The sequence below is a fragment of the Empidonax traillii genome, unplaced genomic scaffold, assembly GCF_003031625.1.
Source record: "Empidonax traillii isolate 1590-97213 ecotype Southwest subspecies unplaced genomic scaffold, ASM303162v1 scaffold1:size7828297, whole genome shotgun sequence".
Taxonomy (NCBI): domain Eukaryota; kingdom Metazoa; phylum Chordata; class Aves; order Passeriformes; family Tyrannidae; genus Empidonax; species Empidonax traillii.
Window position 1 is genome coordinate 91870 of NW_020955194.1, and position 15882 is coordinate 107751.

Here is a 15882-nt window from a genome sequence, read left to right on the forward strand (position 1 = left end):
CCCCGGCTCCGCCCACCGGCCCGGGGAGGGCGGAGCCACCGCAAGGCCAGCCCGGGCAAGATGGCGGCGGCCGCGGCGCTGAGGGGCGGCGGGAGGGCGGCGACGCGCCAGGTATAGCGGGTTATCAGCTCCGGTTTTTTTTCCCCCCGGCCCTAAATCCGCTCAGTTCGGGGCATTCCCTCCCGCTTTCTTAACTCCTGTTGTGTGGCGGCCTGCAGGTGTTGCGGCTGGAGGCGCGCGGGCTCTGCACGAAGCCGAACAAACCAACCGGGACGGCGGCGCCGCCGAAGAGTAAGAGGGTTCCTTTTGGTTCCGAGTGTGGTGTCGGGGTGTCAGTAAAAGGGATGGGTGAGGAGAGGGTGAGGATGGTCGCGTCTAGGGAGAGGTGCTACGTGAGCTGGGAAATCCAGGTGGAAGGTCACCACCGTGTAAACAAGGGTTTCTGATAAAGCGTTCAATATAGTAAAAGTAAATGTAAAAGTACAGTGCAGTATAAAGTAAAAAGTGCAGTAAAAGTAAAGGTCTTGTAGGAACGTGGCTATGTGGGATATATTTATGTTTATAGGCTTTATATATATATATTTTTATAAATAATATAAATGCATATATACTTATATTTGTGACTTTGACCACTTCTTTCCTGTTTGCCTTCACCATAATACTCCAGGCCGGGCTGGATGGGGCAATGTCAAACTGTGCAACGTGTTCGGGGGGGAATGGCTTCAAACTGACAGAGAGGAGGTTTAGGTTAGATATTAGGGAGAAATTATTTACTGTGAGGGTGGGGAGGCCCTGGCACAGGTTGCCCAGAGAAGCTGTGGCTGCCCCTGGATCCCTGGAAGTGTCCAAGGCCAGGTTGGAGCAGCCTGGGATAGTGGAAAGTGTCCCTGCCCATGGCAGGGGGTTGGAACTGGATGACCTTTAAGGTCCCTTCCAACCCAAACCATTCTGTAGTTTTATGATACGTTAATTGCTGTGATGCCTGACTAGACTTAAGGAGAGATTTAATTACATTTGTCTTAATATATAAGAAGCTTTTGCAAGCTGCCTGAAATTTGATAGAAAAGAATGTTAACAAGTCACTCTTTTTAATGAGGTGCAGAACCTGGTTTTCGACTTCAGGTGTTCGCCCTTGTCCTTTGAAATGTTTGGATTATCAGGGTTAAAAGGCAGAAAGAATTAGAGAATGAGTTGGCCTATACAAATACCAACTCCAGGCAGCAGGTTGAGAAGCTGCCACAGCCCTGCTGTGTTAAATTTGGTTATAATGCTTCCTGCCCCACAGGTTTTCCAGGCAGGGCAGCGCCTGACCCTGGGTTTGGATGCTGCGCTGCATTCCACATTCAGGAGCATTTGAACCCCTTTTGTCCCTGACCAAAGTCAGAACAGGAATACAAATTTCAAACAAGGGTGTCTTGTACAAAATGCTGGTTTTAAGTAGAGGTGCACTGGTTCAGTGAGGATTCCTGTCCCAAATTGGAAATCCAGGGATTTAAAAAGGAAAGCTTCATTGGTTGGAGTGGCCAGGCTTGTTGGCTGCTGTTGAAAGGATCAGTGAAAGAGTTGAATGCAGACTTCTGGCATCCCCTTAAAAGCAAATAAAAGCTTGGCTGTTCCATTAAGAGAGCCTTCACTGCACAGATTCTTATAACCTTCATTGAACAGCAAATTGCTTTTTATTAGAATTTATTTTTTTGCATCTAAGTGTATTTGAGATGTACCTCAGTATCAGCTTCTGGGTTCACTGTCCTGCATCTCCAGTTTGCGTCAGGAGACTTTTTAGGCCTCCTCTTCCAGCTGCTTCCCCTGCAATCACTTCAGGTTAATTAAGATAGAAAGGATGCAGCTGCCTTTTCCAGATTCTGGCTGGGACAGGATGTGCAAATTGTCCTTGCTTTGATAAAGTGCTCAGGTTTACAGAGTCAGTGAAGGGAAATAGACCTATCCTTTCTGCCTGTCACCTCTCCCGAGTGAGAATGTGCTTTAGACTCGTTCTGGTGACGATGCTGATGTTATACGGGCATCAGGAAGAATGCATTTGGGTATGATCCTCCTGTTTCTGAGCTGGGTGTGTTGTTCTTGTGGCAAAGTGGTGCAAATACAGATCAGCTGGTGCAAAGTTTGGAGTGCCCTAATTAAAGTGTCTGTATCAGTTGTATTACGTGTTTCAGCTTTTAATCGTAAAGTCTGTCTTTTTCACATAACCAAGCTTAAGTGTTTTAAGTATTTGTACAGTAACACCTACTGTTAATAGGCAAGTTGAGTGTCACCTGCCTTCTTGGTTTCTTAGGATGTTTTAACGTTAATAATTCTGAAGCTTTTGTTCAGCTTTCCCTTGCCTGCCCTCCCTTTGGCCAGTCTTGTGTTAGTTTGGTTTCCCTGTTTGCTTCCTTGAAGAACTCTTCAATCCTGAGTGATGCTTTCTCACGTGTTAGTTCCTCCAGGCTGCTGTTTGGCTGGGTCAGGCTGTGCAGGGAGTCAGACCTCTTCCAGAGGTGGCTTCCCATCCTCCTGCTTCCCTCTGCTCTTCCTTCCTACCCTGCACCTTCCATCTGACAGAGAGAAGTACGTGCTTGGAATTATTCCAAATATTACCTGTAGAGTAAGCTTGGTGCTTTTCTTCATTTGTATTTCATTATGATAAAACTTATTTCTTTCTTGAATGCTTTGCTTTTAATTTCACGTGTCTGTCTTTTCTGTGGTGTTTTCATTTGGACATTGCTAAAGACTTGCTTCTGTTCAGAGCTTGAATCACACAAGGTATTACTGTAAAATACTAGTAAGGGGAAAACTGCATCTAGTTTATAGATCTGGGTTTCCAAACTGTGCAGGTAAATCTGCATAACAGGCTGGAAATCTGTTGGATTACGCTGCTGGTTGGAAGTGGTGCAGCTCATAACAGAGTTGGCCTCACTGTAGCCAATTTCAGCCATGGTGAATCTTCTCAGTGTGCTCCCAGTCCTCTTTGTGCTCCTGTTTTCTGTAACCACAACAGTATTTGCTGTTGCTCAGCCTCTTGAGGATGATACTGGCACAAGCATCCAAGGGGTCTGAAAGGGCCTGAAAATTGCTGCTTTCTCTTCACCTGTTGACTCCTTGTCTGGAGAATTTAGCTTATTGCAGGTATCCATGAGAGAGGAGAGAAAGGCAAACATCAAACATCAGGAGATCTTCTAAGCCTTGTTTTACAAAGAGGTATCAAACTGAAAATAGGAAGTAATAAAGTCTTGGAGAAATTAATGTTAAACACAATTCAGTTGGCAGGTCATGTGGGCAATGTAAAAACTGCCATGTATGGCCTCAGGTATGTCTTATTCCTCTGCTTTGCCTTTTGGGAGTCCTCCCTCCCTCCCTTCTGCTCCCAGGGTAACTGTTGCCAGCAGCTGCTGCTGTGTCTTTACTGTGTCTTTTGCTCGGCTGGCTTGTTCACACACAAGTTTTGTCTCTGCAGCAGCGTATTTGAAGAACCATCTTAACGCTCACCTGAGGTAGGGAGGGGTCTGCAAACCACTTCAGTGATGCAGAGTTGAAGCACAGGGAAAACCAGCTCTTGACAAAGGAAGGAGCACAAGGATTTATCCCACGAGTTTCAGCATTGCAGCAGCAAAAACTGTTAAGTGCTACTAGAACTCCAGCTTCTTTAACTTAGAATGTCTTAAACTTTCTGCTTCGCAGTGCCTGCATTTAGTGTAACAATCCCTTTCGGCTTATTTTTGTGCCAGATTGTCTTGGGAAGTTTGAACTGTGTGGCTGAGATCACTGAGTAACAGCAGTGTGGGATGTAATGATGATAATCCTCTTTATGCCGTTTCCCAGATGTAGTGGCACCACAGGGAAGCACCAAGCTGCTTGCCATCAAGGCACCAGGTGAATTTCCTAAAATGTTGTCTTCTAGCTCTCCCTTGCTCTCCACAGACAAAGGTGAGAGCGTATCTAGTACCAGCCTCGAGGAAGCTTCCAAACCTGCCGAAGACACGAGGAGGTTCATGTCAAGAAAAACTGTGGTTGCGTTTCCTCAGCGAGGAGTTGTCTCCTCCTCTGAGGAGGAAAACCTCACTGCACCTGCAACAGGAGGCTGGAGGAAAGGGTTGGTCGAGGAACAAACTTCGTCTTCATCCAGCTCAGAGTCAGATTCTAGCTCAGATTCTGAGGAAGAAAACGAGGATTCACGAGTGGCTGTTAAAACTAAAGTTGAGTTTCCTAAGCGAGAGCCCGTCTTTTCTGAGAACATAGCAGTAAAGGCATCAATGCTAGCAAAAGAGAATTTGTTCCAGAGATCCCACAAAGAGTATGGACTTAAGAAGCTGACACGCCAACCGGAAATAATTGTCTCTCCTGTAAAGCAGGTCAAATTTTCTAAAACATCAGTCAGACAGGAAGCATCAAAATCCAAAGCAAGAGACCCTGAAGTAAAATCCACTCCAAAAGCAGCGGATTGGCAGAAGTTGGTCTTAGAGCCAGGTGTGGTGAGAAGCCCAGACCAGACCGGTGTCACTCATAAACCTGATTGTTTGGAGGAAAAGTCCATCGGAACCCAAGTAGCAGCAATTCAGCTGAAAACTTCAGCAGCTACTCAGGAAGACAAAGAGCAAAAAGTGGCACCCAGGGGAGAGAAGAGCAAGGTGAAGGAGGCACAGGAGTCAGAAGCAAAAGAAGTAACTGGTCCTGAAGTGAAAGAGACTTCTGGAAGCACGGGGTTGGTGACGGGCACCACGGCAAAGGAGGAGACCGCTCAGGAAGCAGGAGCCCAGGCTGGAGAAAGCAGCACAACAGAGGGTACAACTTTAAATTGTTTGAACTGTATTGATTCATCTGGGCTAGGGTTTGACTTTTCTTAAAGGGTTTCCACATCTTCTCTGGTCTTTATGCTGAAGCTGGCAGTGTGGCAGTGACTTGCTGGAGGATAAATTGTTGTTTGTTGCTAATTGTTATGTGCTGTCAGTAATACTCAGTTTCCAGCTATGCTGTGAAAGGAAGCGGTTTCATTTCTCTGTATTTGTAGTTTCATAAACCAGTTACTTATAAAATGAAAACAAGATTGTTTCCACTGTGAGCAGAATCATGGGGTTTATATGACAAAACTTGTTTTCGCTCTTCTCTTTTCTCGGAAGTGTTCGGTAGCTGCCTTTCTCATGAGCTGAATTTGATGCCATCTGAGTGTTGCTTAAACCCTGCTGTCTTTCTGGTTTTGTTTTGGGTTTTTTTTGCATTAGGCTTTGGTATTTGTTTTTTTTTTTCATGTTTTCAGTGTTTCAGATTTCAGCAGACTTCAGGAAATCACAGTATAGTGCCAGAAACAGGTGTTGATTCTGAGACTGGAAGGTTGTAAGTAACTAGTGTGGAAGCAGTTACTCAGTTACTGTGTTAGCTTTTGTAGTGAGTTGGGAGGAGACAGTAGTATTTTAGAAACAGACCTTTTCTTTTAGGAGAGACCATCATGCATCATATAATCACCTCCTTAGCTTTGCTTCCCTACCTAATTTACCCTTCTTATTTACTACCATCCTGTTAACCTACCTACTGATCTCATTTTGTGTTTTTAAGTGGCAGATGTTCCTCCTTCCTGATCTGTCACAGTCACCATTCTTGCCCTTCAGCTCAGGCACCATATAAATGCCATTCTTTAAACCCTCCTTCTCGCTGCTACTTTGAAGAGTTTGCCTACTTGGAAGTAAAAGCAGCATAACTATAAAGCTGCTGGGATATCATCCTTCATGTGATATCCCTGAGGGAAAGGCCCTGGGGGTCCAGGGGAACAGCAAGTTGAAGGAGAGCCAGGAATGTGCCCTCTCAGCAAAGGGCTGAGGGAACTGTAGCTCCTTCTTGGTGAGGGGCATCTGGAGTGCCGTGTCCAGTCTGGGGCTCCCCAGCACGAGGGAAGATGTGGAGCTGCTGGATTGAGTCCAGCAAAGTGCCACAGAAATGGTGAAGGGACTGGAGTGTCTCTCCCGTGGGGAAAGGGGAGACCTGGGACTGTTCAGCTCAGAAAAGAGAAGGTTCAGACAGAATGTCATCAATGTGTAAATGCCTGAAGGGAGAGTGCAAGGAAGGCAGAGGTCAGACTGTTGAGTGCTGCACAGTGATGGGACAAGAGGCAGTGGGTACAAACTGAAACAGTGTTTTGCCTGAATATCAGTAAACATTTTGTTTTTACTGTGAGAGTGGTACAACTCTGGGCACAGGATGCCCAGAGAGGTGAGGGACTCTCCATCCTTGGAGATGCTCAGAAGCTGTCTGGATGTGGTCCTGGGCATCCTGCTCTAGCTGAGCCTGCCTGAGAATTCGGGTTTGGACCAGATGACCTCCAGAGGTGTCTTCCAGTTTCAACCATTCTGTGACTCTGAAGTGTCTAACCAGGTGAAGTGACAAATAATTGCTTTTGTACATCAGTTTCCAGAGATAGTGCTGAGTAAAAGACCTGCCTTCTGTTTTAAGAGGTTAATTGGCTCTTAATTTGATCTCTTTGCTTACCTTCTTCCCTGATGGCAACTGAAACAACTGGATGTGGCGCTCAGTGCTCCAGTCCAGTTGACAAGGTGATGATCAGTTTAAGGTTGGACTCAGAGGTCTTTTCCAACCTAAATGATTCTGTGATTCAAATAATAAAATGCAGCGCTGTTTGCAAGTGATATTTTAATTTGCTTGTTCCTCCTTGCAGTCAGCAGCAGAAGCTTTCTCTAAAAAAAAATAAAAAAAATAATTGGGAAGGGCTATTTGGTTTTACCTACAGATGATGCTTTTCTCCCTTTTCATCCACAGTGGAATTCTAGATTCTCAAGCGTCTTTTTTTTTTTATTCCACATTGAAAGAAATACAAAGATACAAAAAATTAGTTCAGTTAACTTGGTCTTAAAATGTGCTAATGATTAAAAATGCAGATTATGACACATTGCAGATCTATGAAACAGCCTCCTCTACTTTGATGCTGCAAATCCAGAATAAGGTTAGGCCCGTGTGACAAACTTTCCCTGCAGATCTGTGTCAGTGGGGCAGTGATCCCACTGTGCCTCAGACCCATCATCACCACTGCACTAGCAAAAGCCTTTTGGGTAGGGCTGGCTTTGCTGAAAAAGGCACTTTTGCTGTTGAGCTTCTCCTGCTTGGTGAAGGTGGTCAGGCTGTGGCAGCAGGGAAGTTTCTGCTGGGTGGTGCCAGAGGAGTGGCTATTTGAGAGCTGGGGGTTGGTACAGGCAAGGTCACCCCCCTTTACTGCTGGTGGCATGTCTGAGGGTGCCAGAGGGTCCCAGGTCAAATCCAGCTACACTCTGTTGAAAACCAGCGCTGTTGTCTCCAGATACATCCTGTTCTCTCTCCCTTCTTTGAGAACAGCCTCTGCTTTGCCATGTTTAATGTTCACAACTAACGATACCACCCATAATTCGTGCTTCTGTCCCGTCCATGTGTTCGTTTGCTCATCTCCAAACTCTGCAGCAGGCACAGGGAAGACATAAAAGGAATTTTTCTCCTTACAAACCTGGATGCTCAGGTGATGTCATCCCTTTGTAGAGCAGTCGGCAAAAGCTGCTAACTTGAGCTGCTGAGTAAGTAGCAAAGGAGTAGCGTGGTAACTCAGAAATGTGCCTGTGATTCATTTCGGAAGAACAGCCTGTGAAGTGCTTTGCTCCCTAAGAGACAAAGCAGAGATGAAGACTGAAGTATGGGGAGGATGAACTCAGGAATAAATTTTGCCTTTGAGGAGCCAAGCACAGTGTATTTGGGCAGGAAAAATGAGACTCCATCTGCTTTTCTTCCTGAGCATCTGCCTCTTGATTTGGAACAACTGTCTCTTGCAGGTTGAACGTACACTTGCCTACGCTTGCTTGTTCTTTGCTGCGATTTGCAGCAAAGACTTCATCTGGCTTTTATCTCTGCGGTGCTGTCTCCTACGAGCTGGCTCAGTAGGAGCTGAGCAGTAGGCACAGGGCTATTTCCTGTCACAGGCTTTGAAACCTTGGCTTACTACGTTGGGATTTTTGCTAAATGTTATGGATTCTGCTCTTAATCTGATTGCTTTACGCCGCAATAATTGTGTCTTAAGCAAAGGGAAACCCTGGTGTTCGCTTGCTCGAGTTTTTTTTTTTATTGTAGATGGACACATTACAAAAAGAGCTTAATACAGTCTAACCTAAGCCACCACATACAAGTTTATGTGGTGAAGCTTTTCACTAGATTGTGTGTCTTTCCTACAGTTAAAGCTCTGGGTATACGAGAATAAATTATTATTGGGAAGTAAAGTTTTATTTCTTGCAATTTCCCTGGTTGTAAAATCAGCCCACACCGGGAACCTTTTATGTAAATGACTCTGCCTCCATTTGCATAATAGTCTAAAAGCATAAGAATTAATGTTGGCTTTAACGTGAAGTAAGGAGTTCTAAATAACTTTATTGGGTTATTCTTCTATGAAGAAGAGCTGACACAAAGTTTAGGAGAAAGGAAATTCACATCAAAGGCTCCTGATATATTACTGTTTGGTATAACCACATTTGAAATTAAACTGTGGAGATCTTTCTAATTCCCTCACTTCTCCCTGTGGAAAAAATTCAATCTGTGGTGTAGCACTAATGGCTTTATCTTGTGGTCTGGAGTGATGATAAATCATTTGTACTGCTCTTTGCCTCTCCTGGCTTGCTGAGAATGTCACCTACTGTTCTGGCTGGAGTGAAAACCAAGGCAACGATGGAAAAAGCCAGGAAATGCAGACATATGCCTTCAAAAGATAAATGAAATGTTCTGCCCTGTCCACCCCCAGCATTAGGTGGTAGTTTAGGTTGTAAGAACTTGCTGTATTAGATGCCTTGCACTGATTCCTGTTCCCCACTGCACATTAATGTGCTGCTTTAGGACCAGACAAGGTACCAGCAGAACTCAGTGAATTCTCCTTTTGTTGTAGTTGCTGACTCTTTTTTCTTTTAAATGTCGAGTGGCTGAGGGATCTGGCAGTGTAAGGAGGCTGATTGTCCTCTGGTGTGGCATCCTTATAGTCACCAGTTACTGTTTGTTTTCACAGAGACCAGAGCCCTTGGCGAGCCTGCTCCTGAGGAAATGGATAATTCCACCTACAAGAACCTTCAGCACCACGAGTACCACACTTACACATTTGCTGATTATATTACTGTTCTCTCAAAGTTCAGGCAGCCTCAGCCATCTTCTGGAAGACCATCACCAAGGCACTGAGAGAACCACATGTAAAGCAAATGCCCGGGCAGAATGATGAATTGTTCTATTTAGCACCATTGCTTCATCTCTATAATATAAATCAGATAATAAATAATAAATAAATGCATAATAACTTGGGCTTTTGAGCAGTTCTTCCTGGTTCTTAGTCCCTAACTTCCTGACATGCTCAAGGGAATGTGCCATGCTTTCCTTTGGTATTGTTGTTGAACAATTTGTTATTGCTGTTCTCCTTGCACACAAACATGTCCCCAGCCCTGGAGAGATTATGTTTGCTCTGGATTTGAAGTTAAAATCATTGGCTGGGAGCAGCACAAGAAGTATTTGTCTCCTGTGGCAAGAGGGAATGTTTTGTGTTAGTGGAGGATTGCAGGTTTATGTAATGTGATTGAAACATCTCAAAACCTCCGCTGTCGTAAAGGGAGAACAGAACATACAACTTCATTTAATCATCTGCTGGGGGTTCCAGCATCCAGGTTCTGCAGTAATTGAAATAATTTAAAATGTAAGAGAATCTCAGTGGGCAGATCCTGATGAACTATACTGCACTGATTAAACTCTGAGGGGAAAAAAAAAATGTATTTCTATGGATAAAAACACTTGATCGTTATTTTTAAATGTGATGAAAATACCATTATCGTAAAATTAGCTCCTGGTACTAATTGCTGGGACTGTGTTCCAGTTTCCACTTATTTTTTCCCACACTGAAAGTTAAAATTGTTGTCCAGCCTCACTCTTGCTCTGCAGAAAATGTGCAAAATGAGGCATTTCTCAATATATGTTATCAGCAGTTCCAGTTGGTCTCAGTAAATTCTGTATTTCCATCCTATTAGTAACAGTCTTCTGCCTTCTGGGAAAATTGCCTTGATGACCACCAGCTGTTGTGGGTTTAGTTCCATTTTGGCTTCTTGTTCATTCTGGGGGTTTTGGAGTTCATTGGTGTTTAAGCAGTTCTTGCAATAGCTCCAGCATTTCCCATCACCTGTCTGTATTCCTTCAAGCAACAGACTAGGCAAGATCAAAGGGTAAACAGAGTCAGCTTTAGGAGTCTATCTGGATATTGGATGTGAATCCCTGGGTGCAATTAGGGGAGCAGATATTTTATACTCTAACATGGCAAAAATGTGGTAAGGGGGATCAAGAGGCCTACATCAATCTGCTGTGTAGGACGTGAAGTCAGAAACCCCTGGCAAGCAATTTTATTGTCCCATAAAAACCCCAAAAGCATGTTACTGACTCCAACTGAAATTTGGAAATCAGCTCACGTATAAACCCACGTGCTGGGGAATAAAGAGCAGAAAGTCACTTGGAGACAGCGGTGGTACCACGTACACTGTGCTTGTAAAAGGGGAGGGAAATTTGCTGTTGACGTTAAAAACATGAAAGAATCGGGGTCTTCCTTTGCTGAGGGCCCCAGTGAAGCCGCTGTGCTGTGTTATCACCCGACACTCCACGTGGTAACCTGAGCCCTGCAGGTTGGAGCTGTGCTGGTGCGGAACTGTGTCCTGAACTGTTCTGTGATTAGGGAAGGAGGCTGCAAATTGTCAGGACCTGAACAGTGAAAGTGAAATGTGTCTTTACTCAGCCTGCCCCCCCGGTAGCTGTGACTCTTGGCAGTTTGGAGTCAGACTTGCTCACCTTGTGCCCTCTTTACTTCCAAGGAGGGTTGTTGTTACAAACACTGACTGAATGCAGTCAGGAGAGAGTTGAAACAGCGTGTCTTGCTTTCAGTCAACTTCCTACTCTCTCCTCAGCTGTGTTTTTAACTAAGCAGATTCTAATCTGTTTCTGGGCTGGGCATTTTGCTGCCCTTGTTTCATGATCACAGCAGAAATCAACCATGAATGCCTTTCCTATCTGTGCAATCCCATCTCTGTGTCTTCCAGGGATCTTTCTGCACCTCCAAAATGAAGCTGGAAGTCAAATAAACATCACAACTCTTGAGGTGCCCGTCTTAGGTTTGCTCAGTTCGGTGAACCAGTGTGCTCTGGGGGGGACAGATAATGCAAGGAAGGGCACTAAGATTTTTTTCTTCCCACTGTTTTGTTTTCCTGGACTTAATGACAAAGGCTTCATTTTTTTTAATTTTTTTTTTTTTTTTTGTCCTTGGCCATTATCAGATATTGCTGTGTTTGAGTCACGTCCTAACATTTCAAGCAGGGTGTGACACAAAATGCTCCAACTCTGCACCATTAGTAACTTTGTCTTGCTGTGCTGGGCACTCCTTAGATACAGTCAGGGACCTTCTTGGGAAGAATGTAGAATACAGGATGTTAACATAACACCTGGAAAACCACAGGTGTGAAAGAAATTAGGTCTCAGCTTATTTATGGTGAAAACCAGCTTTTCAGAACCAGCACAAGTTTCAGAAGCGAGGGTTTCAATGTAAATAGCGTTAATGGGGGAGTACATGGAAATCTGGAAAGTGGAATTCAAAAGATGAAGCAGCCACTTTCCTTTTCAAAGGGAATGGTTTTTAAACTTTAGGTTCTTTGATTTATTATTTTTTTTTTTTTTAGGTGTAGGTAGGTGGTAATAAAATTGGTTTTCATAATTCCCTTCCACTTAAATCTTTTGAAGTAACTTGGAGCCCAGAAGGTTCTGGACACCTGTTGAAAACCCACTAATCTGAAGTCCAGAAGTTATAATGTCAACAGAGCTTGTGGTGTTCACTTTATTTTAGTTCGAGACCTTTTTGGTCCTTCTTGTGCTTCCTTTTGCCTCCAGTTATGATAAGAACTTAAATATATAAGGATCTCTTCAAAATTTCTTTTAAATTTGGGTAATTAGACTTTTAAGTGGGTGCACTTACAGATCTTCCACAGTATGTCCCCAATATTCAACAATCAAAACACATTCGATAAGCCCTAAAAACCTTGCCTATATCTTTTCTCTCACCACGTGAGATGCCAGCCCCTAAGCTGCTTGCACTGCTTGTCTGCTCCACTTTCAATACCCGGTGAGTCTGATCAATGAGTGCAGTGTGTGAGCAGAAAGCATCCTCAGAGTGTCCTGTAGCATCATAACATCAGAATTCTGCAAATTGAGGTTGGGAGGGAAGTCCTGAGGTGATCCGTAACAGGTGCAATTAGATCAGGTTGTCCTGCACCTTGACCAGCTGAGTTTTGAATGCCTTCAAGGATGGAGATCACACAGTATCTCTGGTCACCTTCTCCAGCATTTGGACCACTCTTGAGACTTAAAAGACAACCCAGAAAACAAAACATTTACCTCTTACCTAACTGGAATTTTTGGTTTTCTGATCCTTACTGCACACCTCTTGACAAGCCTGGCTTTTTCTTTTCTAAACCCTCCAAGGAGGTAGTTAAAGGTAGTAATAAGGTTCCCCTTACTCTCCTCTTCAGACCAGGTAACTCCTGTTCCTTCAGGCTCATCTTGTGCAACAAATTCCAGGCCCATTTATGTGGTCATGGTGCACCTTCAGCCCGTCCTACTCTGTTCTGTAGCAACACAGGTTGCTAAGTGGTCTCTGATCTCCCTAGAGCTCCCCAGAGCTTATCCTTCAAGGTACAACATGCTAGAAGGGCACTTATTATTAATTTTCCTAATTTTTAGTGTGGAGTCTTCCACACTAAAGTGTTTGGGAAGAAACCTGGGAGACTCCTGCTCCTCGAGTTGCTCCGCAGCGACAGTGTTGCAGGGGCAGGTTCAGGTCCCCTCTGCTGTAAAAATAAACAAAAAATCTTGGAATCATTCTTGGCCCGAGTGTTTGCCATCTGCCTGGGATTTACAGCCCTCCTGTGCTATTCCAGATTGGTTTCTTTGCTGCTGTTTGCACACAGAGTTAGGCACAAGGAGCTAAAACAAGGATTAGTGCAGGTCCTTTGAACGTCTGAGTGATCGACTTCACAACCAGGGCATTCTCGCACTGCAGCTTTGTTTGTTTATTTGTTTTAATTTTATCCCTTCAAGAGAAACTCCTCTAAACTCTGGGTAATATTAATTAAACTCGGGACTCAAAACAAAATATCCCATCAGGTTTCCAGATCGTCCTTCTCCTCTCAAGTGGTTTCACTTCATGGAATTGTAAATACTTGTCGTCTTTTCTAAGATTCCATGGTTTTGGTGCTTATATATTATCCTTAGTGTTCAGCTCAGGATGGTACCACTCCTAATACAAGCTACACATATTTCTGACCTCCTTTTTCTTTTTGTTTTGCCTACACACATTCGATTACACTTGGAAATTCATACCCACCTCTGGAAGCCTCAGGATACGTGGCAGCTTTGGGATAGGAAAGAAGAAAAGACTGCAGTAATGCAGAGTTGGGGACATAAATATGTGTGTTTATAATAAAATATCCCCAAAACTTTGGCTCAGTGTATGGAGTCGGTGGGTCAACTCTCAAAATTTTGGTCTCCCCTGCACTCTCAACAAGCTTTTAACTGAGAAATAGATGAGCAGGAGCATGGTTCAGTAAATCTGCAGCATCACACAGTACAGCCTACATGCATGTTAACTTCTAAAACTCCTACAACCTGTGCTGTGTGTTTTAGTTAAAAATAATGCCTAAAATTCTTAGTTGTCTTTGTTACTCCAGTCTGAAATGTGGTTAAATGGCAGTGTCCCTTTCCAAATCCGAGATATCAAGCCTGGATAGACAGTTCCTAATGCAGTTAACACACAGCAAGGTAAAAAATGAGCTTATTAAGGCTATTTATGCTTTTTTTGTTGTTCTTGGTTGAGTTTGTGATCGGTTTTCTGTTTCTGTCTCGTCTTTCTCCATAGTTTTGAGATGCTCTTGGCATTCCACTTGGCTGTTTGTGCAGTGGAGGGTACACTTGGTTTCTAAAATCTGTGACAGCATCTGTCTACCACAGGAGAGGGAATGTGCAAACCACAACACACCTTGTGCCTGGCAAATGCTCATGTCTTGTCTCAAAGAAGGGGGCTGGAGTTATTTTTCCCTGGAGGCTTGGAAAGGGACTTGAGAGAACCACTGCTTCATGCTTTCATTGCTCATTTCCATGCGTTCCTTTTCTGAAAAGCATCTCCTACGTTTTTTGGGGTTTTTTTTTCTTTTTTTTTAGTTTAAAATCACGCCAGACAAGGCCATCCTGAACTGTATGGATGTTTCCAAAACTCTCCTGGGGTATTCCTGAAAGTGAGATGTATCCTATTGTTCGAGGGCTGGGAAAAACGTGAGGGGAGCTGGGAACAAATTCAGAAAACAGGAGGATAATACGGGAACCAAGAGCAAGGATGGGCCTAATGACTCAGGTATTGGGCTGGTTCTGGATCATTTGTGAGACCTCTGGTTGCCTGTGCTGGCAAGACACATAATTCCTTGGGTTCTCACCCTTGCTTTATAAGTGAGGAGAGTGGTCCCAGCTTTTTCTTTGCCCATCACATGTATTTAGCGAGCAACTCAGAATAAAAACCAGTCAAAAACGGGAAAGTTTTTTTCCCCTCACATCTCCTGTCTCGAGCGCGCACGTTGTTCAGGAACTTGGAGCGAGCTGAGGTTCTCCCAGGAGACACAACCCTTATTAACAGCGTGACAAAAATACACTTCAGATAGTCTGCACAGCAATGCCAGCGATTCTGAAACTGCACTCGGGCAATGGCAAGGCCGCTGAGATACAAAAAAAGCTTTACAACTGTTCCAAATACTTGCTAGTGGAAGACTGTTAACAGACAGGAAAAAATGGGGAGGTGTCCAAAACCAGCAATCCACCCTGGTGAGAAATCCAGCTGCTGGGAAGTGGAATGGTGCTGGAATTCATACCAGGTTGTTGTCTCTGGACACCAGTCAATGGACTCCATCTTTTATATTGCCCTCCCGTTAGCCATAAGAGATCGGTGTTTTTCAACTCGTTTTCTCTTGGCGGCTGGATGTGGAGAGGGAGCTTTTTCTCTCCAGTCCTTGCTGAAGAACTGTTTCGAAGCTGTAGAATTTTGGAGTACAGGGGAGGGACGTCACTACTCTGCCCCACTCCTGCTTCTTGAAGGTCACCATTGGACAGAGAATAATGGACCAGTTCTGCCCTTCCTCCAGCTGCTCCTGCTGTTTGGTTGTTTACTGCTGGGCCCTGAGCTGCTTATCTTCATAGCCTTCCTCCCCTTGAGTAACCTCAGGATTTATCTCCAGAATCAATGACTGCTTTCTTCTGCCCAGTCTGGGGAAACCAGCATCTTTAAAAATCTCCAGAGAGACACCCCTATTCCCGCTCCCCCCACCCCTGAAACTTTGAGATGACTATAAAAAAAGAGAACTGAAGGAAGAAGTAACTGGGGGCTCTTTTCCTTGATGTTAGTCGCGCTTTTGCGGTTGTGTTTTCTGAGATTTTCCACACGGCCTCGAGGAATGGGGAGGCTATTTTTTTGGACGTTGAGATCCCGGGTAACAACTCGGGGATTCCAGCTGCTCGGGCCTCGGGCTTCGTGATGCTCGCCCGGGTTTACGTGTGCTGATGTTAAGAGATTTGGCAGCACTTCAAGCGAGCGAGTGAAAACAACGTGTTTATTCTAAGCTTTGCTCTTGCCCTTTGACTCGACAGCGGCTCTGCAACTGGCCTGGCTGCTCAGCTCCGCTCCCCCGGAGCATGGGAAAAGCAGGAGCAGCAGCAAGGAGACAGCTGGCTGGCTGCTGACTTAGAAAGACATCATTGCATCACGTCACGCCTGGTAAGTTATCTTTGTGATCAGAAGAGACACGTCTTCCCCCCCCTTTTTTATTTTTTTTT

At 44.4% G+C, this 15882-nt stretch overlaps 1 protein-coding gene across 3 annotated transcripts; it reads left to right on the forward strand.

The window, feature by feature from the left end:
• Positions 1–26: 26 nt before the first annotated feature.
• On the forward strand, positions 27–13451 carry NDUFV3 (NADH:ubiquinone oxidoreductase subunit V3). 3 transcript variants are annotated; one of them, XM_027900225.1, is made up of 4 exons: positions 27–111; positions 219–291; positions 5992–5996; positions 9010–9292. In XM_027900225.1, exons 1-4 carry the CDS (start codon positions 61–63, stop codon positions 9172–9174), a joined length of 294 nt encoding a protein of 97 aa, XP_027756026.1. In that variant the 5' UTR covers positions 27–60; the 3' UTR covers positions 9175–9292. The 3 variants fall into 3 exon arrangements, 2 of the variants coding, with proteins under 2 accessions (XP_027756026.1, XP_027755213.1); XM_027899412.1 differs by lacking the exons at positions 5992–5996; positions 9010–9292 and adding exons at positions 2436–2565; positions 3817–4410; XR_003573173.1 differs by lacking the exons at positions 5992–5996; positions 9010–9292 and adding an exon at positions 13440–13451 and having other exon boundaries at positions 63–111.
• Positions 13452–15882: the final 2431 nt, after the last annotated feature.